Source organism: Panthera tigris, chromosome D1 (assembly GCF_018350195.1).
Source record: "Panthera tigris isolate Pti1 chromosome D1, P.tigris_Pti1_mat1.1, whole genome shotgun sequence".
NCBI lineage: Eukaryota > Metazoa > Chordata > Mammalia > Carnivora > Felidae > Panthera > Panthera tigris.
The window spans coordinates 106,640,167-106,663,161 of NC_056669.1; the positions used below are offsets into that span (position 1 = coordinate 106,640,167).

The window sequence follows — 22,995 nt, forward strand, 5'->3', positions numbered from 1 at the left end:
AGATGAGGGACACTTCGCGGTGGCGGGGGGGGGGGGGGGGCCGGGGGGGGGCAGGGGGCACGGGCCCATTCCTTCCTTGCTTCCTGTGCTCACTGGGAACAAAGGTGGGGCCCCAACTGGAACCCTCCGCATGTTGGCAACGCTTCCTGCACCCAGCGCCAGCCCGCCCTGGGGAGGGGCTGAGCCCGCCCCACTCCTGATAAGGAGGTGCAAGGGGCTGCCCTCTGAAGGAAGCTCCAGAGAGAGAGAAGAGGGGGAAGGAAGCACTCACTGATCTGCAGGTGTTTAGACTGAGGCCGGGAGTGGGCGGTACTCCAGCCCCCACACCTGCAGCCCCCAAACCCTAACAGGCAAGGTAAGTGGGGCGGCGGCTGAAGGCCCAGGGACCCTTTCCTTCACCCTCCTATGGCCCCTCTGCCCACATGCCTCTCTCCACGGGCACTCTGGACTTTCCACCACCCTAAAGAGGCCGTGGCTGGTTTGGGTTGTTTGGATCTGAGCTTTGGGCCAGGATTGGACGTATCTCCCGACCTGGGTCCACAACTCTCTCCAGGGTGGGCAGCTGCCACCCCTCCAGGGTGGGCTTGGGGGGCAAAATGGGAGCCGGGGAAGCAGAGAGGGGTTGTGCCGGGTGCTGGCTTCAAGCTGAGTGATCTTGGGTGAGCCCCCTTCTTACTTTTACCCGGACTCAGTCTTCCCATCTCGAAGGTGGGAGCGGGTCGGACAACACCAATTCAGTTAAACCACCGGTAATGGCGAGGGGGCCTGAGGCTTGCCTGGAGCAAATTGGCACCCGTGTCTTGGACCCGTGATGCTGCCATGACATACTGGCCGCCTGTCCAGGTCACCACGGGGCCCCCCGGACTTGAACACGGGCAGCCTAGCAGGCCCCGGCACCCTGCCCACGTTGCCTCCTTCCCACCCTCTGTAGAGTCGCCGCAGCCATGGCGGGAATGAAGACGGCCACCGGCGACTACATCGACTCATCCTGGGAGCTGCGGGTGTTTGTGGGAGAGGAGGACCCGGAGGCCGAGTCGGTCACCCTCCGGGTCACGGGGGAGTCGCACATCGGCGGGGTGCTCCTGAAGATCGTGGAGGAGATTAGTGAGTGAACCGCTGCCCCCGCTGCTGACCTCAGCACCATGGGGCGGCTATAACTGGGTCCCTGGGCACTTCCGGGCCATCTGACTGTGCAGCTCTCGATAACCCTGCCGCAGTGACTCAGGCACCACCTTAATCATCTGGTTCCAAAAAAGACATTTCCCCAACTTCCCCTCCCTCCCGCGGTCTCCCTCCCTTCCTCCCACCCTAGCTGGTTCTGCTAAGTCCCCAGGGAGCAGACCTGGCCCCAGTCCGTTCGCCCACTCCTAGGGGCAAGAGGGGCCTTGCCCGGGCCGGGGCAGAGGTGCCATTCAGGGTCTGAGGGGAGACCAGGCCCGCTCCCATACCCTCTCTGCAGGGCGGAAGCCCTCGGCAGGCTGGTGACAGGCCTGGGCTGGGTGGGAAGGCCCTGCCCCCACAGGAAGTTACAGCACAGCAGCCTGTGGTACCAGGCAGGCGTGGAGAGGAGCGGGGCTAGTGACATGGGGGCTTCTCGTCCCCTTCCCCTGTTGGGGAGAGGGGCTGCCCCTTCCTGGGCGGGCAGCAGGCACACCCCCAAAAGGCAGAGCGGGAAGGCAGGCCCATGATCGTTTCAGCCAGGAGACCTCTGGGGCCTGGGCCACCTGCGGGTAGTAGCAGGGGGAGCGGGCAGGCTTCCTCAGACCCAGCCACCCCATCACGTGCAGCCTGGGAGGCAGATTAGTTGGCTTGTGGACAGACGGGCCCCCCGCCCCGGGGACAGCCTGGCCACAAGGCTGAGGTAGCGGGGGGCTTCCAACAGGCAGCGCCCAGGAGGCTGTGAAAGCAGAAGTGGGGAACAGAGGGTCCCTCAGGAGACTGGGTGTCAGACCAAGAGGCCGCCGGGCCCAGGCTGAGCCAAAGCAGAGGGGGCGAAGAGACGGGGCCCCAAGGGAAGACCTGGTCGGCTTCCTGGCGGGGCACGCGAGCATTGCAAGAGGCCTAAACGAGTCAGTCAGACAGACAGACAGGCAGACCTGATCCCTCCACCCACTGCTGGGCCCACCGGGGAAAATCCCTTCGGCTCCTGTCCCCCGCAACGGGGACATTGTCCCCACCCCTCCTAATCCCGCTCATTCCTTAGTGTATCAATGTCTTACTGGGGCTCAGTCCAGCCAAACCCCGTGCCACCTGGAGTGTGGCCCGGCAGGTGAGACGGACCCCACAGCCCCCAGGACAGGGGGAGAGACAGACGGCACGGGGGCTGGAGCCAGGACAGGGAGACTCCCCAGGAGAGTCCCGACAGGGGGCCCATCACCGGGAGGGCAAGGAGTGATGTTGGAGCGTGGGGGTGTTCCGAACTGGGGCCTCCAGGCCAGGGAGGACGCCCGGAGCGTGACCAGAAGAGACTGGGGTGGTCGCCGGTAGGAGTTTAGACTACCCCGGAGGTGGAAAGTGGCCACCGAAGGGCCTTTCAGTGGCTAAGGCTCACACGTGGACAGGCCCCTCAGGTAGGGGGTGGGCTGGAGGCAGGGAGACAAGGCCTCTTACCGTGGGCAGTGAGCACGGGCAGGAGGGTGAGATTGGCATCGATTAAATGCGGAGGCTAAAAGTGAAAGAGACAGAGCTGAGGCCTGGCAGGGAGGTCCTGTCACCCGTGCTGAGAAGTCAGCAAGCGGGGAGAAGAGCCTCTGTCCAGCTTCAGGCAGAGTGAGTTTCACCCACCACAAATGCTTTGGAGTCGCCGTATTTCTGCCCCAGAGGCAGGCGCATGGCCTGGTGAACAAGTTTCTGGAGGGGCCGAAGCCGGTGGGCATGTGGGTTTCTGGCCTGGGGCGCGGGGCAGGGCCTGACCCCGAGGTGCCGTGACTTTGGGGATCGGAGCAGGAAGACGAAGCTGTGGACTAGACGAGCCCCGGGAAGAGGCCGTGGTTGGGGAAGGACGGGGACCTGGAGCAGGGAAGGACGGGGGGCAGGCCGGGATAAAAGGGCCAAGGAGGACAAAACACGAACCAAAGGCAAGAGGAGATGGGGGAGTGGGTGCCACAAAGCCAAGAACAGAGCGAGAGCAGAGGCTCAAGCGTCTTGAGAGGTGGGCCAGATGGAGCCAGAGAATCTCTTGCATTTAAGCAGCTCTGTGACACTAAGGAGGGAACTGGAGGGAGGGCAGGGGCCAGCGCGGGTGGAGAGGGAGACCTGCGCCGCTGGTGAGGAAGGACTGGGCACGTTCTAGAGGGCTGGGCCCATCCCCTGTGCTCACCACACCTCAGCTCGCCGTCCTGGAGGGAGACGCGTCCCCTGTCACCAGCAGCAGCGCGAGAGAAGTCTTCACATTTCTGACCGTATCCTCCCTCGTCGGCATTCACGTGCCTGCGTCAAACGTCACAGACGCCGCGCAGGCGTCGTTCGGTGCCCACGGGCTCGGAGTGATGACTGCCCACATCTCACGAACTAGAAAACTGCGGCCCAGAGAGGTTAAGGCCTCGGCCAAGGTCACAGAGCTCGTAACCAAGAAATGTTTCCGGAGTGCCCGCTGCCGCGTGCCGGGCACGGTCCCAGGCTCCCAACAGGGCCTCTGCCTCCTGGGTTCCCAGGAAGGCCGGGGAGGTGCTGGATGGGGGGTGGGGGAGCCCAGTGGGCTGGAGGCACTAAGATCGGGGCACCTGGATCTGGGTTGGGGGGCTTCCCCTGGGAAGTGAGGTCGCGACTGAGCCCGGAGAAATGAGCAGGGTCAGCCAGCAAAGAGCTATTCCGCTGTGACCTCAGTCCCACGCCCGCCCTTGCCTTGGGCCGGGGAGGGACCGCGCTTGTGCTCGGCGGCGCCCGGGCTGATGCACGTTCCCTTCCCCCGTGCCCCCACAGAGCGCAAGCAGGACTGGTCAGACCACGCCATTTGGTGGGAACAGAAAAGACAGTGGCTGCTGCAGACCCACTGGACGCTGGACAAGTACGGTATCCTGGCTGATGCCCGCCTCTTCTTCGGACCCCAGCACCGGCCCATCATCCTGCGGCTGCCCAATCGCCGCGCCGTGCGCCTCCGGGCCAGCTTCTCCCAGCCCCTCTTCCAGGCGGTGGCTGCCATCTGCCGCCTCCTCAGTGAGTCCCCTGCTGCTTCCCCACCCCCCACCCCCATCCTCCACCCTGCAAGGTCCTGCGAGGGGCCAGGTCTCCCTGCTTTACAAGGCCCAGTCACTGTCACCTTGTCCTTACGGTCCTGTTCCCTATCCCGCCTGCAGGGCCGTGACCTGCCCCAAAGTACCCAGGAGAGGAGCGGGAGGTCACGGGGCAGGTCCCGGGCCCCTGCTGAGGTCCCAGCTCCCCTCAGGTATCCGGCATCCTGAGGAACTGTCTCTGCTCCGGGCTCCTGAGAAGAAGGAGAAGAAGAAGAAGGAGAAGGAGCCCGAAGAGGAGTTGTATGACCTGACCAAGGTCGTCCTGGCTGGGGGTGAGCACAGACAGGCGGGGCAGGCCGGGGGCTGGGCACCGGCGCCGGGGCCCCTGAGGCCTGTTTGACCCCGACCTGCCCTCCAGGCGTGGCACCTGCGTTGTTCCGGGGGATGCCAGCCCACTTCTCAGACAGTGCGCAGACCGAGGCCTGCTATCACATGCTGAGCCGGCCGCAGCCACCGCCGGACCCCCTCGTGCTGCAGCGCCTGCCTCGGCCCAGCTCCCTGTTGGACAAGACCCAGCTCCACAGCAGGTGCACGGCTGGCCGGGTCTGCGCCCCGGAGCCATGTCCCCTTGTGTCCGGGCTCCCACCTCCAGGTCCATGCCCTCCCCTGTATCCTTACCCCAAATCCATACCTCCTGTCTCCGGGCCTTTCTTATATGCGTGCTTGCCCCCAAGCCCCCTGCCCAGCCCCCACCACGCCCCGGAACCTTTCCTGTCTCAGCCCTGACCTCTGCCCTGTGCTGTGGGCCAGGTGGCTGGACTCGTCGCGGTGCCTCATGCAGCAGGGTGTCAAGGCGGGGGACATGCTCTGGCTTCGCTTTAAGTACTACAGCTTTTTCGACCTGGATCCCAAGGTGAGCTGGGTCTGGGGGGGGGGGGGGGGGGCTGGGTCGATGAGACATGCGGATTTAGGGTCGGGGGTCTGGGCTCGGGGAACGCGAGAGACTCCAAGGGCGTCTGCCGATCCACACTCCTGTTTATTAGTTCCGCCAACAAGGTGCTGAGCCGGGACCGACGTCAGGCCTGTCTCTCAGGGGGCTGTCAGGCAGGTAGTGACCGCAGAGCAGTGTAGACAGCGGCGAGTGCCCCCAGCAGCCTGCTCCGGTGGCAGATACCTGGCACCTGGACTCAGAGAAGGCTTCCTGGCAGCGGTGACGCTGTAGGTTTGGGTGGGCAGGGGCGAGGCTTGGCGGGCAGGGGCTGCGTGTGTCTCCCCCTCCCTGCCCGCCGTCCCCACCGGCGATCGACGGGCTCCATGCGTCCCTCTCAGAAACTGTCAGGCCCCCACACGTGCTCCCTTACCTGTGACCCCTTCTCCTGCCCCCCCGCCCTTTACTGCCCAACTTCTAAATGCTGTTTTCAGTGTCCTTGCTCCCCGGACTCCTGCCTCCTGGTTCCAAGTCTTTCCTATGGGTGCTCCTGGACTCCCTCTCTCTCCTCAGCCAAATCTGTCCTAGCGTCTTCTGTCCCCATCCACACAGTGGAAGCACACCTGCTGTTTGTCCGCTGCTCACTGAGAGCTGGGGCGAGGCGAGCGGGGGGGGGGGAGGGGTGTCTCCAAATATCCTGTCCGGGTTCCCCCGGTCTCCTCCTGTCCCCGCAGCCTCTGGGGGTCAGCAAGCCCAGAAACTCACTCCTCAGCCATCCTTCTCCCCCTTTGCCCATTACAGCTCACAAGTGCGTCATGTCCAGCATAGACATTGTCCCCTGAGCTCTAGACTCAAGTGTCCAGGCGGCCCCGCTCTGCTCACAGACCTGCCTGAACAAAGTCCTGATTCCCAGCCTGCCCGGGACATCCTCCCACCTTTCATGGAGTCCTTACGCAAGGCCGCACTTACACCATTCTGGATCCTTCCCTTTCCCTCCCTCCCACCTCATCCACCTTTGCGTCCCCGTTCCCCAGTCCCTTGAATGAAAACCCCAAACCACCTGCTTTTCGTCTGTGTCACGTGGGTTGGCGCACTCCCCACCCTCCGCACCGCACCTAGAATGAGCATACCCTAGGGGTCAACTCACTCCTATGGCCGCTTACTGCCCCCCCCCCCCCCCCGCTGCCCAGCCCCCAGGCCATTGCCTGATCTGGTCCCTGCGCACCTATCTGTCCCCCTTCCTCCCCTCTACACTCAGCCCCTCCCTCTCCTGGGGATTTGTTGTTGTTTCCTTCTGTTTCTCCTGCCTTCCTTCCCTTGAGCGGTTTCCATGATTCCATTTTATCTCCTTTATATTAGTTTATTTAGCTATACTTAAAAACTTTTTTTTTTTAAGTTTATTTATTTTGAGAGACAGATAGAGAGTGAGCAGGAAAGGGCAGGGAGAGAGAAAGAGAGAGAATCCCAAGGAGGCTCCATGCTGTCAGTGTGGAGCCTGACCCTGGGCTCGAACTCACAAACCGTGAGATCATGACCTGAGCCGAAACCAAGAGTCGGACGCTTAACTGACTGAGCCACGCAGGCGCCGCCCCACCCCCGCCAAAAATTTTTTGAGTGGTTGCTTTAGGGGTTATAGTACACATACACTATTACCATCCAATAATATTCTACCACTTCTGCACGGGAACCTGACAACAGGACGGTTGTATGTCCCCTCCCAGCCTCTATATTCTCGTTATCACATTCTTGGATTCTGCTTGTGTCAAAGCCTGCAAGACATTGCCATTCTTGTCGTTGCTGTCATTATGACGGCTGTGTCGAGAAATAATCCACATACCATATCATTGGTCCATTCAGAGTGTATAACCCAATGGTTTCTGGTACATTCACAGAGCTGGGCAGCCATCAGCACATTCTGTAACATTTTCATCACCTCCTCCAAAATCATCCCCATCAGCAGTCCCTCCCGTTTATTCCTGACCCTCAAGCCCCAGGCAACTCCTAGTCTCCCTTCTGTGTCTCTAGATTTGCCCTTTGCGGACGTTTCGTATAAATAAGATCTCACAGTGTGTGGCTTTTTGTGACTGGCTTCTTTCCGTTGGCATCATGGTTTCATGTTTTAGCGTGTTTCGCTGTTTTATTCCTTTTTATTGCAAAATGGTATTTAAAAAAAAAAAAACAACTGTAGTGTTCATTTTTGAGAGAGAGAGAGAGAGAGAGAGAGAGCGCACATGAGCAGGGAGGGGCAGAGAGAGAGGGAGACACAGAATCCGAAGCAGGCTCCAGGCTCCGAGCTGTCAGCACAGAGCCGGACGCGGGGCTCAGACTCACGAGCTGGGAGATCGTGACCTGCGCTGAGGTCAGAGGCTTAAGCGACAGAGCCACCCAGGCGCCCCGCAAAATGGCATTTCGTTGCGTGGGTGTGCCACATTTTATTTATCCATTCAGCAATCACAAGATGTTTCATTTCCCCCCGCCCACATGTTGGCTATTAACGAATGATGCTTCCGTGAATATCCACGTACAGGTTTTTTTGAGCGGTCGTATCTTTTCATTTCTCTTGGGTGTACATCTAGGAGTAGAACGGTTGAGTGGCCATCACTATTATTTTTTACTTTAACCAGTCAGTCCTTTTTTGTGAAACTTTGTGTTTTGTGATAGCTGGAGATCCCCCCAGGCAGGTTGGGAGAAATGATACACAGAGGGGCGCCTGCCTGGCTCAGCTGGTGGGGCGTGTGATTCGTGATCTCGGGGTTGTGAGTTCGCACCCCCCCCCGTTGGATGTAGAGGTTACTGAAAAATAAAATATTAGGGGTGCCTGGGTGGCTCAGTTGGTTGGGCATCCAACTCTTGATATCGGCTCTCTCAAAAGAAATACACTTTTGAACATAAATAAATAAAATAAAATCTTAAAAAAAAAAAAAAAAAAAAGAATCCCCGAGATCCTAGATACCCGGGTACCCTTTCCCCAGTGTCTACGGACAGTATCAAAACCAGGATGTTGACATCAGAATAATCAAGATTCATTTCCGTCAGCCAACTGTCCTGTAAAGACATTTTTAAAAATATAACAGTCTTTTATTTCTGCCCACACATTCACCGTTCCCTGTCTCTTTATTCCTGTGCATAGATACAGATTTCCAGCTGGTATCATTTTCTGTCCGCCCAAAGGACTTCCTTGAACATTTCTTGTGGTGCTTGATCTAGTGGTGATGATTCTTTCTCAGCTTTTGTATGTCTGAATAACTCGTTATTTTGCCTTTGATTGTGAGAGCTTGGTGTAGAGTCCTCGGTTGACAGTTTTGTTACTTAACGGCACTCTGAAGAAATGTCCCCACACCGTCCTGTGGCTTGCGTGGCTCCCAGCAGGGTCCCCTGTCATTCTTTATTCATGTGTATGTAATGTGTCTTTTTTCCTGACTACTTTTAGGATTTTTGAATCACTGCCTTAAAACAACGTGATTATCATGTGCCTTGGTTCCCTTCAGGTTTCTCATGCGTGGGGTTCAGTGAGCTTCTTGTATCTGTGAGTTGATAGTGTGTGTCAAATTTGAAAAATTATATATATATATATATATATTTTTTTTTTTTTAAACATTTATTCATCTTTGAGAGACAGAGAGAGACAGAGCATCAGCAGGGGAGGGACAGAGAGAGGGAGACATAGAATCGGAAGCAGGCTCCAGGCTCCGAGCTGTCAGCACAGAGCCCGACGCGGGGCTCGAACTCACAAACTGCGAGATCATGACCTCAGCCGAAGTCGGACGCTCAACTGACTGAGCCACCCAGGCGCCCCAAATTTGAAAAATTTTGCAGAGATTTCTTCCTGCCCCCTCTCTTGATGAGATTCTAGCTATATAAACTATTGGACCACTTAGGATTGTCCCACAGCCCACTGATGCCCTGTTCGTTTTTTTTAGATGTCTCTTCAAGTCTTATTTTTAAAAAAAAATTTTAATGTTTCTTTATTTTTGAGAGAGAGAGACAGAGAGAGAGAGACAGAGCACAAGCAGGGGAGGGGCAGAGAGAGAGGGAGACACAGAATCCGAAGCAGGCTCCAGGCTCCGAGCTGTCAGCACAGAGCCCGATGTGGGGCTCAAACTCACGAATCATGAGATCGTGACCTGAGTCGAAGTCGGACGCTTATGGGACTGAGCCACACAGGCACCCCGCCCCCCCAGCCTTACTTTTCTGTGCTGCATTTTGTGTAGGTCTCTTGCTCTTTTTTTTTTTTTTTTAATGTTTATTTATTTATTTTGAGAGAGAGAGAGAGGCAGAGAGAGAGGGAAAGGGAAAATCCCAAGCAGACTCCACTCTGTCAGAGCAGAGCCCGATGTGGGGCTTGAACTCATGAACTGTGAGATCATGACCTGAGCAGAAATCAAGGGTTGGCCACTTAACCAACTGAGACACTCAAGCGCCCTCTTGCTATATCTTCAAGTTTACTGATCTTTTCTTCTGCCACATCTAATCTGCCGTGGATTTCATGCCTAGAAGTTTAATTGTGACCTTTTTAATAGTTTCCATGTCTCTCCTTAACATGCTCCTGCTTTTTCTCTACCTCCTTCAACACACGTGATATATTTATAATAACTTTTCCTGATTGTTACCTACTCATTCTATCATCTGTCTCATTTCTGGATCTGTTTCTATGGACTCCTCATTATGAGTTGTATTTTTCTGCTTGTTTTCATCCCTGGTCATTTTTTTTTTTTAATGTTTATTTATTTTGGAGAGAGAGAGAGAGAGTGTGTGAGGAGAGGAGGGGAGAGAGAGAGAGAGAGAGACCCAGAATCCTTAGCAGGCTCCAGGCTCTGAACCGTCAGCACAGAGCCCCGATGCGGGGCTTGAACTCACAAACCGCGAGATCGTGACCTGAGCCGAAGTCGGCTGCTTAACCGACGGAGCCACCCGGGCGCCCCACCTGGTCATTTTTTATTTGATGCCAGACAACGCAATCTTTTTATGTTCTTGGGTGCTAGATTTTTTTTTTTTTTTTTTTTTTTGTAGTCCTTTAACTATTTTTAAACTTTGTTTAGGGATGAAGTTAAACTACTTGGAGACAGTTCAATCCTTCCAAGGCTTGCTTTGAATATTAATTAGACAGGACAAAAGCAGCCGCTCATCTAGGGCTAATTTACCCCATTACTGAGACAATTGCCTTCTGAGAACTCTTCCCAATGTGCCATGCATCATGAGGTTTCTCTAATCTGGCTTTTGGGGAGCGTGAACTGTTTCCCCCCGTAGGTTACTGCTGGCAAATGTTCCACCTGGCTCCTTTCAAATGTTTCTTTTCCCATCAGCTTTGGGTAATTTCCTTCCACACATACGTCGATCAGTGCTTAGCTGAAGACTCAGGAGGAGCCCTCTGCTGCTCTCTGGAGCTTTCTCTCTGGGCAGCTCTCTCCTCTCCAGTCCTCTGTCCTGTGAAATCTAGCTGCCGTGGACTCACCAAATGCTCAACTCCATTTCTTCAGCTCGGGAAATAGGCTGGGCTCTCTCTGGGCAGTAAGCAATCTGGGGCAATCTTAGGATTCGCTGTGTTTGTTTCCCTTCCGTCGGGACCACTGTTCTGTGTGGTCTCTTGTCCAACATCTAAAATCCAGCGACGGGTCTTTGTTGTTCTCTTTGTTTTTATTTTTTTCGAGATTGTATTTGTAAGTAATCTCCACATGCCTCGCGGGGCTTGAACTCACAACCCCGAGATCAAGAGTCATATGCTTTGCCAATGAGCCAGCCAGGCGCCCCTGTTCTCGTTTGTTTTTAAAACAAAAGTTTAAAAACAACATTTTCTTATAGTGCACAATTGTTATATTTTATTTTCTTATTTTTCTATTAATTGTGCACGGTTAGAAGAGAGACCCCCTCCCCACATGGCTCTCTGGATATTCTCTACGTGGCTGTGGCTTCTCCTTTGGGGTGGATCACGTTAGGTAATCAGTCAGCGTCATTGTTCCCTTGGAACTGTAGAGTGGGATCCCTGCACAGCTGCTGTCCTTGGACTGCCCTTGTCTATTTCCTGGGAATTTCTCTACTGGACTTCTTGGTTCCTGAATCTTCTGTGTTCCTCTGTTGACTCGTTCCTTCATTTTTTTTTTTTTTAATGTTTTATTTATTGTTGAGAGAGACAGAGACAGAGACACAGAATCCAAAGCAGGCTCCAGGCTCTGAACTGTCAGCACAGAGCCCGACGTGGGGCTCGAACTCACGAACCACGAGATCATGACCTGAGCTGAGGTCGGATGCTTAACCGACAGAGCCACCCAGGTGCCCCTCACTCATCATTCTGAATGAAACATATGTTTCAGCAGCTTCCCCTAACCTGATAAAGGCGTTGAAATCCTGCATGTCTGAAAAGTTCACTACTCTGCCCTCACGTGCGTGATAGTTTAGCCAGGTGTAGAATTCTAGGTTGGAAACATTCTTCTGCCACATCTGAAGCCACCTTCCCCTCGTCCTTCTGGTTCTCGGTGTTACTATTGCGGAGTCTAGTGCCATTTTTATTTTCAGTCCTTTCGTATGAGACCTTTTTATTTTTTCTTGGACGGGGAGGGGAGGTACCAGAAGCTTTTAGATCTTCTCTTTATCTCATGATGCTTTGAAATCTCTCAATACTATGTCCTAGTAAGGATCTATCTTTGTTGACTGACCTGCACACTTGCGGAGCCCTTTCAAGTCAGAAACCTGAGTCTTTCAGTTCTGGAGAAATACCCTAAATAATCTCAATCATTTCCTCCCCGCCAGTTTTCTGTTCCTTTCTGCTGGAACTCAGTCGATATTAGACCCCCTGGATTGATTCTTCAAAGAAAACAACGTAGACATTTATCGTGTCTTTCTCATTTTTTAAGGTTCTTTCTGTCTTTCTTTCTTTCTTTCTTTCTTTCTTTCTTTCTTTCTTTCTTTCTTAAATGTTTATTTTTGAGAGAGAAAGAGACAAAGCATGAGCGGGGGAGAGACAGAGAGAGAGAGAGAGAGAGAGGGAGTCATAGAATCTGAAGCAGGCTCCAGGCTCTGAGCTGTCAGCACAGAGCCCGACACGGGGCTTGAACCCACGAACCGTGAGATCCTGACCCAAGCCAAAGTCAAATGCTTAACCGACCAAGCCACCCAGGTGCCCCTAAGATTTTTTTATTTTTAAGTAATCTCTACACCCACTGTGGGGCTCAAGCTCACAATCCCGAGATCAAGAGTCGCACACACTACCAACTGAGCCAGTCAAGCGCCCCTTGTTCTTTTTTTTTTTTTTTTTTCAACGTTTATTTATTTTTGGGACAGAGAGAGACAGAGCATGAACGGGGGAAGGGGCAGAGAGAGAGGGAGACACAGAATCGGAAACAGGCTCCAGGCTCTGAGCCATCAGCCCAGAGCCCGACGCGGGGCTCGAACTCACGGACCGCGAGATCGTGACCTGGCCGAAGTCGGACGCTTAACCGACTGCGCCACCCAGGCGCCCCAGTTGTTCTTTGTCATTTCTAAGTTTGTTGCCTTTTTGTTTTACTTTCTGGACAGTGCTTTGACTTATCTTTCAAATGATGTGTTGAATTTTTAATTTCTGCAACTACCCTTTTACGTTCTAAGAGCTCTTGTCTTCTGAGTGTTCCTTTGTAAAGTTTTTTGTTTTTTGTTTTAGTATAACATACTTTTAGAGCAATGTACAAATGTATCCAACACATCAAGCAACAGGACTTTACCAGCCCCCAGAAGCCTCCTTCCTACCACTTCTAGGCAGTATGTCCCATGGTTGGGGCGGCACTAAGATTAATCCTAACACGATAGATGGTTTTGGCTGTGTTGAAATCTACATCGATGAAATCACGCAGTTGTCTGGCTGTTGCCACTCAGCATTATGTTTGTATGATTCACATGCTTGTATGTTACACATAGTTGTAGCCTATTCTCTCTCATTGGTGTGCGACGTTCCTTTATGTCAATACACCCCAATTCACTGTCCGTTCTACTGCTGATGGGCATTGCACAATCTCCAGATTGAGACGATTACGAATAAGGATGCTACGAACATTCCTGTAATGTCTTCCGGTGAACATGGGCACACATTTCTGCACACATTTCTCAGCAGGTGCATGAGAATGTCCCTTGTTCCACAACCTTACTGGCACTTGGTATTTCCTCTCTTTTTTTTGTGGTAACCATTCTGGTAGGTGTGTAATGGCCCCTCGTATGGTTTTTTTGCTTATTTGTTGTTGTTTTTTTAACAGCTTTACTTAGCTGTAACTTACATGCCAACAAAATCACTCAGTGTAAGCATGCAGTTCGATTATCTTTAGCAAATTTACACAGTTGTGCAGCCATCACCACAATCAAGTTCTGAGGGAGGTATTTCATCACCCCAGAAATTTCTCCAGTGCTATTTGTAGTAACTGCCCCTCCCACACCCAACCCCAGACAACCACTATGTGCTTCCTATGTGACTTTAATTCACATTTCCCTGATGACTAATCAGGTGGAGCCCTTTTTCATATGGCTACTAGCCATTTGGATATCCTCTTTTGTCAAGTTTCTGTTCAACTTTTCTTTTTTTTTTGGACAACTTAAGAAAATTTTTTTTTATGTTTATTTATTTTTGAGACAGAGAGAAACAGAGCATGAATGGGGGAGGGTCAGAGAGAGAGGGAGACACAGAATCGGAAGCAGGCTCCAGGCTCTGAGCTGTCAGCACACAGCCCGACGTGGGGCTCGAACTCACAAACCGTGAGATCATAACCTGAGCCGAGGTCGGATGCTTAACAGACTGAGCCACCCAGGCGCCCTTTTTTGACAACTTTTAATGTTGAATTGCTTATCTTTCCTATTGCTTTATAGGAGGTCTTTATATATTCTGTACATGAGTAATACTTTGTCAGATAAGTATATTGTGACTGTGTCTTCCCACCCCGTGCTTTGCCTTTTCATTCTCTTGATGGTTTATTTTGATAAAAAGACCTTCCTAATTTTAATATAATCTGCCTTCTATTTTCAAATATTTTTTTTCTTTTATGATTGATATCTTTTGTGTCCTGTTTAAGAAATCTTTTTTTTGGGGGGGGGGGCGGTGCGCCTGGGTGGCTCAGTCGGTTGAGCGACCGACTTCAGCTCAGGTCATGATCTCACGGTTTGTGAGATCTCTCTCTCTGCCCCTCCCCTACTCATGCTCTGTCTCTTTCTGTCTCAAAAATAAATAAACATTAAAAAAAAAGAATATATATATTTTTTAATTCCAAGATCACAAAGATGTAGTCCTATTTTTCTCTAAAAGCTTTATTGTTTTTTTTTGTGTTTTTTTTTGTTTTTTTTAATGTTTATTTATTTTTGAGACAGAGAGAGACAGAGCATGAACGGGGGAGGGGCAGAGAGAGAGGGAAACACAGAATCGGAAGCAGGCTCCAGGCTCTGAGCCATCAGCCCAGAGCCTGACGCGGGGCTCGAACCCACAGACCGCGAGATCGTGACCTGAGCTGAAGTCGGACGCTCAACCGACTGAGCCACCCAGGCGCCCCAAAGCTTTATTGTTTTAACTTTAGTATTTAGATCTGCAGTCCAGCTGGAGAGACAAGTTGACCAATGGAACCACAGAGAGTCAGAGAGAGACCCATACGTTTATATTCCCCTGACTTAGAACAAAGGGGACCCCAGGGTCACTGGGAACGGATAAATGAATCAATAAATGATACTGGGTCCATTGGATACCTATATATGTATTTTTAATGTTTATTTATTTTAAGAGGGAGTGAGGGAGTGAGCATGAGCAGGGGTGGGGCAGAGAGAGAGAGAAAGAGAATCTCAAGCAGGCTCCACATCCAATGCTGAGCCCAACACAGGTCTCGATCTCATGACCACTAGATCACGACCTGAGCTGAAATCAAGAGTCAGATGCTTAACCGACTGAGTCACCCAGGCGCCCCAGGGTACCCATGTTAAAACAAACAAACAAACAAATATCCACATACAAATACCAATTCCAGCTGGATTGCAGTCTGAATTACTAAACCTTTATAATTATGCTCCTTTTAAACACAGCATCCTGTCCTTGTTTTAGGAGCGCAGCATTTTGTCTTTCTAAGGATTTGGACTGGTTGAAGTTTTCTTCTGCTCCCTACTGATTTCATTTCCTCTAAGCTCTTTCTCTGCTGTTCATCTTGGTCCCTGTGGTTGACGTCAGCAGCTTCCCTTACACGCGGGTGATCCCTGCCTGCCCTTTCGTGGTGAGAGGCAAGGCTCCGGGAAGCCCCTGAAAACCCTGAGCCGGTGAATAGAGCTTGGCACTCTGGGGGCTTCCTGGGGGCGCTGGGGTAAGGATGCCGTTTTTTGTAAGGGGTTTCTCTTTGGCTCGTCAGTTTCTCAGCCGTGAACCCTCTGATCTCCCGACTGGGAACAGAAGGCTCACTGCCAATGTCTTAGGCGACCGTGGGACTTGGGGGAGTCTCACCTTTCAGAACGTCAACTTTCTTCATCTGTTTCGAGCACAGTGCCGTCCCTCGCCCAGCTGTGCCTAGACTGTCTCTGGCTCACCATCGCCAGAGCGTAAATCTCTCCTCTGCCAGGTGCCTGGCTGTCACTGGGCTGCAGGGAGTGGGGGCACCGGCTCCTTTGAGACCCCCTTCTGCCGTCCTCACGGCAGCCCACCCTCACCTCTCGGCCGGAGGATCCCGGTGGGGAGCCGCCACGTGCCCTGGATGCCTCTGTCCGGATCTGTGTTCTTTTTGCTGTTTGTTTTCTGCCTATTTTCAGAACTCATTAGTGCCTCTACCGCAGAACAGGAGAGGGGAGACGGGTTAGCAATCCCGGCTCTCTCTCTCCCCGTAACTCAGTTCCCGTTTCTGCTTTCCATCTTCCAAAATGTCGTCCGCGTGCCTCACCTGCAAGGATTCCCGCTCCCTTCGTCCCTTTGGGTTGACCCTTTTTACGCCTTTGCTGTCGGTTGTGGCGGGTTGCAGGGGGACCGTGGGCTTGGTCTTCTGACCCGTGAGCTTTGCAGTCCCTGTTCCTTCTTTCTGGAAGGTTCTTCCTATCACTCTTCCCGTCAGTGGCCCGTGGCCATCCTTCAGGCCGCAGGGCAGTCCGACATCTCCTCAAGGACAACTCCCCTGAATGCTTCCTCACGAGGAGCTCCATGCATCCCAGTTCCATCCTCTGTCATCGCCATCGTCCTCGTGGTGCCCTTGTCCAAGGGCACGAGTGAAAGGCCCCACGGAAGCTACTTCCTTGATTGCTTTTATCGAAGTCTTGAATCACCTTACTCATTCATTGATTGGTTTACTCGGTCCCCCTTCTGCCCCCACAGGCACGCAGTAGACACGCAGTCGACGTTGGTCCGGGAAGCTTTTTTTTTTTTTAATTTTTTTTAAATGTTTATTTATTTTTGAGACAGAGAGAGACAGAGCATGAATGGGAGAGGGTCAGAGAGAGAGGGAGACACAGAATCTGAAGCAGGCCCCAGGCTCCGAGCTGTCAGCACAGAGCCCGACGCCGGGCTCGAACTCACGGACCGTGAGATCATGACCTGAGCCAAAGTCGGACGCTTAACCGACTGAGCCACCCAGGCGCCCCTGGTCCGGGAAGCTTTACAGAGAGATCGGTGCCACTTGCCCGGGCAGGCCATACGGCTGGAGTTGGGGGTCTGCTGCCCGTGTGGGGCCGCTAGGCGAACTTGGCACTGTGCAGGGGGCAGGGCTGGAGGCTGAGGCTCAAGGGGTCGGGGCGCACAGGGTGCCGGGGGCACTTGGCACCTGACCAACCCAGCCTCCCCCACCCCTGCCGCAGACGGACCCGGTGCGGCTGACCCAGCTGTACGAGCAGGCGCGGTGGGACCTGCTGTTGGAGGAGACCGACTGCACCGAGGAGGAGATGATGGTGTTTGCAGCCCTGCAGGTGCCCGGCGGGCCAGGGCACCTGGGGGGCCGGGGCGCGGGCCAGGCCCAGGGCAGGGAGGGTCTTCCGGGGTGGGGCCCCGTCTTCGGGACGCCCCGCTTAGGGCCCTGCGGGCTCCTGGGCTGCCCACCCAGCCCTCCCTGGCCATGTGCCCCACCCAGTACCACATCAACAAGCTGTCCCAGAGTGGGGAGGCGGGCGAACCCGCCGCCGCAGACCCCGGGCTGGACGACCTGGACGCGGCCCTGAACAACCTGGAGGTGAAGCTGGAGGGGTCGGCGCCCACAGACGTGCTGGTGAGGAGGAGCCCGGGTCGGGCTGGCGTCGGGGTCAGGGTCGCGTGCGGAGACCTGGCCCTCCTCTGACCCCTCTTCCCCCCCCCAGGACAACCTCACCACCATCCCAGAGCTCAAGGACCATCTCCGGATCTTCCGGTGAGTTCGGGCCCAGGGTCGGCAGCGCCGCTGGAGGGGGCCCAGTGTGGAGACGGAGCACACAGCCTGTCACACACCTGCCTCACCCTCAGGCCCCGGAAGCTGACCCTAAAAGGGTACCGCCAGCACTGGGTGGTGTTCAAGGAGACCACGCTGTCCTACTACAAGAGCCAGGAGGAGGCCCCGGGGGACCCCATTCAGCAGCTCAACCTCAAGGGTGAGTGAGGGCCGCCGGGCCAGTACGGGGACAAGGGCAGGAGCTGGCTGGGGGCCCACCTGGCCCACCTCAGTTTCCCCCTCGGGGTAGAGGGAAGATACCTCTGTCCTGAGGCACTGTGCTGGGCCGGCATTCTCCCAGGGACCTCTCAGGCAGGGCCCCCCCCCCCAGCCTCCTACCCACCCCTTCGTCTCCCTCTAGGCTGTGAGGTAGTCCCCGATGTCAATGTCTCCGGGCAGAAGTTCTGCATCAAACTCCTAGTACCCTCCCCCGAGGGCATGAGTGAGATCCACGTGAGGTGCCAGGATGTAAGTGAGGGCCGGGCAGGGGTCAGCGCCGGGCCGAAGCCGGAGTGGGGCCGGGGACAGGGCCCGGGGTGGGGGTGGGGGGGCCGAACCAGAGCCCGGCGAGCCCCTCACCACCCTCCCCTGTTCCTCGCACCCCAGGAGAAGCAGTACGCCCACTGGATGGCCGGCTGCCGACTGGCCTCTAAGGGTCGCACCATGGCAGACAGCAGCTACGCCAGCGAGGTGCAGGCCATTCTGGCCTTCCTCAGCCTGCAGCGGACGGGTGGCGGGGGCTCAGGCAACCACCCCCAGGGCCCTGACGCCTCTGCCGAGGGCCTCAACCCCTACGGCCTTGTTGCCCCACGCTTCCAGCGGAAGTTCAAGGCCAAGCAGGTGCCAAAGGAAGTGGGTGGGGGGAATGACCACGGCTTTTACCTGGCCACCCTTGGCCCCTGGATCTCCACACAGCTTTCCTCTAGAAAGCCACGTGCTCACTCGTTCCTTCTCCTACCCTTGTCCTTGAGACGGAGCATGCTGGTCCCCACCCCCTGGGAGGGGTCACGGCCCGGCTGCCCGAGTCCACCTCAGGGCCTGGCTCAGCAACCGTCTGCTGAGTGGTGCGAGGGCGCCCAGTGGAGGCCCCGCGCTGGGCCCCGCCCCTGCTCCAGGCTCAGCATCCGGTCTCCCTGATGGGGACAGGCGGGGGGTCTCAGGGACTTCGGGGCCGCCCCTCACCAATGTGGTCCCGCAGCTCACCCCACGGATCCTGGAAGCCCACCAGAACGTGGCCCAACTTTCGCTGTCCGAGGCCCAGCTGCGCTTCATCCAGGCCTGGCAGTCCCTGCCTGACTTTGGCATCTCCTATGTCGTGGTCAGGTACGGGCCCCGCCCCAGCCCCCCTCTGGCCTCCCCTCCTGCCTGGAGAGGGGCACCCCCGAAGCCTCCCTTCCTGCTCTGTGCGGGCGCCCCCGCAGCAGACACCAGAGCAAGAGACCAGGCCAGGAGGGCAGGAGTCCCAGCTCCTGTCCCAGCTCTGCCGCAGCCCGGTCCCTCTCGAGGCCGCGGTCCGCTGCTATGACACGGAGTGCCCTCTGCCCGCTTTCCCAGCCTGCAGAGACAGCCAGGCAACAGATGACACCGGTACCCACAAAAGTCGTTACCGAAAGGCCTGGACACTTTGCCTGAGGCCGCCAAGAATGCTAGTATAACGATTAGATCAGTTAACCCTCGTCTTCCAGAAGAGGAACTCGAGGCTCAGAGAACCTAAATGACAGGAGCACAGCGTGCTCCGGAGCACGGCACCGGGCTATCTGGGGGGGCCCTGGGGCCCGTGCAGGGCAGGGCTCTTGCTCACACTCTGTCCTCCCCGGGGAACTAGGTTCAAGGGCAGCAGGAAGGATGAGATCCTGGGCATCGCCAACAACAGACTGATCCGCATCGACTTGGCCGTGGGCGACGTGGTCAAGACCTGGCGCTTCAGCAACATGCGCCAGTGGAACGTCAACTGGGACATCCGGCAGGTGGGCCAGGAGTGAGGACGGGGCGGGGGTGGGGGGGGTGGGGGTGGGGGGGCGGGGAAGCAGGGCGCGGCCAGGGGTGGGGCCAGACCGCAGCGGCCAGGCCAGACCCAGCCAGGGCAGGACCGGGGCTGCTCTCTTATCCCACCCCCACCAGCCCCTCTGACCGCTCACTCTGCAGGTCGCCATCGAGTTTGACGAGCACATCAACGTGGCTTTCAGCTGCGTGTCTGCCAGCTGCCGCATTGTGCACGAGTACATCGGGGGCTACATTTTCCTGTCGACAAGGGAGCGGGCCCGCGGGGAAGAACTGGACGAGGACCTCTTCCTGCAGCTCACAGGAGGCCACGAGGCCTTCTGAGGCCTGTCTTATTGTCCCCACTTTGCTCACTACCTGCTCTGGCCACTCCTAAGCCCACACCCTCTCCAGACAGGCACTGAGCTGGGCACGCTCCCCTGCTGTCAGCTGGCTTCGTGCAGACCGGGGACCTAACTGGACCAGACTCTGCCATCCCCCGGGGGTTAGAGAGGGTGGGCTATGAGCTCGTATGATGCCCACCCTCTCCTTGTCCGAGTGGCCGAGACCGACACCCCCGACCTAGCTGTAGTCCTGAGCACATCAAGAAGCCCGGCTGTAGCTACAGGATAATTCATGGTTTCCAACTGGAATTTCTGTTTTGCCATCTTTCTACATTCCTTTTTTTTTTTTTTTTTTTAAATAAATATTTTATTGTTGGGTCATTCTTTTTCCTCTGGCGCTGTGCTTGGGGCCACGCTGACGCTCGGTCTCTTCATCACCAGCCAAGGACAGGGACTTTCCTGAGAGAGACAAGAGTTGGTGAGGGCAAGGGAGACCTCAGTCAGCCTGGGGCTGGGAGCTGGCAAAGAGGAGAGGGCAGAGGGCACAGGAGGGCGTAGGGTGGTGGTTCTCACGGGTAGGGCGTAGCTGCAGGGCCTCCTTGAAGTACTTGGGAAGCAGGAAGCCATCGGCGTTCCCCGGAGTCAGGATCACTCCGTTGGCAGAGCGGAAGAAGGGGACCCCGTCTGCAGACAAGGCCGGAGATGTGACTCATGCCTTCTCTGAAGCCCTAGGGCAGTCCCTGCTGTGTCAAGACTCACCTGCCAGGGCCAGGGGCCCATCGATGAACACGGCCACTTCGCAATTTGGCCGAATGCCTGTGGAGACAACTGGAGCTGGGACCTGGGGCGCTCGGGGTGGCAGTCTCCAAACTTGGGCAGGCTCAGTGGGAGGTCCCGGGCTCGGTACGGGGAAGGGGCTACTGCACCATGCAGAGTATATAGTGGCCTCGGACAAGAGGAGCTATGCCTGGAGGTAGCTTGATCCTTGGGAGAGGGACCTGATGGGAGAAAGTGGGTGGGAGTAGCTGGGGAGGGGCACTGACCACTGATGACACCGGGGTCCCCAGGCAGTCCTGGGGCCAGGTGGATATGTGTCCTTCCCCGGCAGGACAGGCCCTTGAGCAGGATGGAAGGCCAGTGCCGCCAGAATGTGCCATGGACGAGCGTCAGGGGCAGGGCCTGGGGGGTCTCCAGGGGCATCAGCTCCAACTCAGGTACCTGGGACGAGTGGGGGAATAGACAGCAGTGAGACCCCCTCACAGGCAGGGGTCCCACCTGGCTCTCCCACGTGTCCCCTTAGCCCCCACCTGCAGGGAGTGACCCTGATTGGCCCGGATGAGAGGGCCAGTGCTGGGGTCCCCTGGCTGCAGGGCGAACCGCTGCTTCTGGTTGGTGTCCACCACGCGCCGAACATCCTCAGCTGAGAAGCCGCAGAACTGGGGCAGCTGGAGGAGGGCATCCAGGGGCACGAAGCCATCTGCAGACAGGCAGGGTGCTCAGGCCTGGGTCAAAGTTAAGAGGGGGAACTCCAGGCAACCAGAACAGAGCCTGGGCCTGGGGGAGGGGGGTCCACAGGGGCTCATCCGTGTGACCTTCTGGCGCAGATAGGGAAACTGAGGCCCGGCAAGCAAGATTTGCCCAAGGTCACAGTGTGTCCGCCACAGCTCCCGGGGGGAAAAGGAGCCGCCGCGCTCCAGGCTCGCGGGTCTGCCCCGCAAAGCGGGCCTGAGGAGGGGGCCGGCCGTTCAGGCTAACGGGGCGGAAGCTTCTGAGCAGGCCAAGACAGAGCTGGGAGGAGGAAGACAGAGACTAGCAGGCTCACCAACTCCGGTGGTGGCCGAGCAGCCGACCCTGAGGGCCCCGGAGCAGGGAGCGGCCAATGAGAAGCCGAGGAAGAAGGGGGCGGGCACTTCTGCTTCAGGCGAAGGGGCGGCCCTTTCTGGGCCTCAGTTTCCTCCACTTACATAGGAATGGGATCTGCCTCATGGAGGGTCACAAAGATAAAGTGACCCTTTTTAGCATAGTACCCTTCCCAGAGTGGGTACTCAATAAACACCAGTTACTTCAATACCCCCCAGTGCCCACTCCTGGGGTAAGTGTTTATTGGGCCACTGCACCACAGGTATCACCAGGCATGGCCTGGACAGAGGGTCCTCTCCCAGTTTGCTCCAGACATCATATTGGGCTCTGGGCCTCGGGGTTCCCTGAAAATGGAGAGGATGTGCCCTCTGTACCGTCCCCATAGGGCCATGGGGTAGGACAGCCACAGATAGGCTCTTACTGCTCCCTCCCTCCAACCACTCCTCACCCCAGTCTTTAAGACTCTCACTTACCAGCCCTCATGGGAAGCCCCAGCTTCAGGGCCCCGTGACGCAGAGCGTAGGACAAAGCCTTGGACAGTTGCACATCTCGGTCCTGTAAGAGCCCAGAGGTGGCCCCTGGTCCCTGTAGTGCTCCTGCCCTGCTGCCCACCCTGAACTCTGAGTGACCCGCTGCGGAGGGAGACCAGAGGGAGAGGAATCCCTGTGCTCTCTGGGAAGAGTATGACCCATCAGCGCTCACTCCCATCCCCCCAGCATATTCCAAGGAGCCAGGGCTGAGTCCTCCTCCTTTACCCTCCCACCAAGAAAGGGGGCGGGGTGGGGTGGTGAGGGTGGAGGGGGCGCACCTGTTCCCGGGGTCTGTGAGCCCTTCTACCCCTGGGTCCTGCAGCTTCCTGCCTCCTTCCTCCAGGGGAGTTCATGGCTAAGACCTGCTGGGTACAGTGATAATGTGGGGACTGTGTTAAGGACCCTTTCATGTCCCCACCCTGCCCAGCAAGTCACAAAGCCTCAGGATGTGAGAGCTGGGACGGGGACATTCAGCTCATTAAATTCACTTCCCACCCCCAACTCCCTCCTGCAAATAGGGAAACTGAGGCCCGGCAAGCAAGATTTGCCCAAGGTCACACTGTGTCCGCCACGGATCCCGGGGGAAAAGGAGCCGCCGCGCTCCAGGTTCGCGGGTCTGCCCCGCAAAGCGGGCCTGAGGAGGGGGCCGGCCGTTCAGGCTAACGGGGCGGAAGCTTCTGAGCAGGCCAAGACAGAGCTGGGAGGAGGAAGACAGAGACTAGCAGGCTCACCAACTCCGGTGGTGGCCGAGCTGCCGACCCCGAGGGCCCCGGGCGCAGGGAGCGGCCAATGAGAAGCCGAGGAAGAAGGGGGCGGGCACTTCCG

The 22,995-nt window shown here is 56.1% G+C and overlaps 2 protein-coding genes across 4 annotated transcripts; one reads left to right on the forward strand and one right to left on the reverse strand.

The window, feature by feature from the left end:
• Positions 1 to 222: 222 nt before the first annotated feature.
• Positions 223 to 20,108, forward strand: FERMT3 (FERM domain containing kindlin 3). The gene is made up of 15 exons (XM_042958160.1): positions 223 to 355; positions 932 to 1,104; positions 3,922 to 4,155; positions 4,385 to 4,504; positions 4,591 to 4,759; positions 4,983 to 5,085; positions 16,858 to 16,965; positions 17,127 to 17,261; positions 17,350 to 17,399; positions 17,492 to 17,616; positions 17,818 to 17,924; positions 18,063 to 18,296; positions 18,655 to 18,779; positions 19,282 to 19,423; positions 19,602 to 20,108. Exons 2-15 carry the CDS (start codon positions 945 to 947, stop codon positions 19,779 to 19,781), a joined length of 1,992 nt encoding a protein of 663 aa, XP_042814094.1. The 5' UTR covers positions 223 to 355; positions 932 to 944; the 3' UTR covers positions 19,782 to 20,108.
• Positions 20,109 to 20,147: 39 nt separating this feature from the next.
• Positions 20,148 to 22,967, reverse strand: TRPT1 (tRNA phosphotransferase 1). Of its 3 annotated transcripts, none has more exons than XM_042958163.1 (8): positions 22,902 to 22,967; positions 22,449 to 22,535; positions 22,114 to 22,195; positions 21,088 to 21,257; positions 20,824 to 20,998; positions 20,540 to 20,596; positions 20,354 to 20,464; positions 20,148 to 20,239 (listed from the first exon to the last, which is right to left on the reverse strand). In XM_042958163.1, the coding sequence occupies exons 2-8, from the start codon at positions 22,521 to 22,523 to the stop codon at positions 20,148 to 20,150; spliced, it is 762 nt and encodes a 253-aa protein (XP_042814097.1). In that variant the 5' UTR covers positions 22,524 to 22,535; positions 22,902 to 22,967. The 3 variants fall into 3 exon arrangements, with proteins under 3 accessions (XP_042814097.1, XP_042814098.1, XP_042814099.1); XM_042958164.1 differs by having other exon boundaries at positions 22,449 to 22,532; positions 22,902 to 22,958; XM_042958165.1 differs by lacking the exon at positions 22,902 to 22,967 and adding an exon at positions 22,731 to 22,886 and having other exon boundaries at positions 22,449 to 22,532.
• Positions 22,968 to 22,995: the final 28 nt, after the last annotated feature.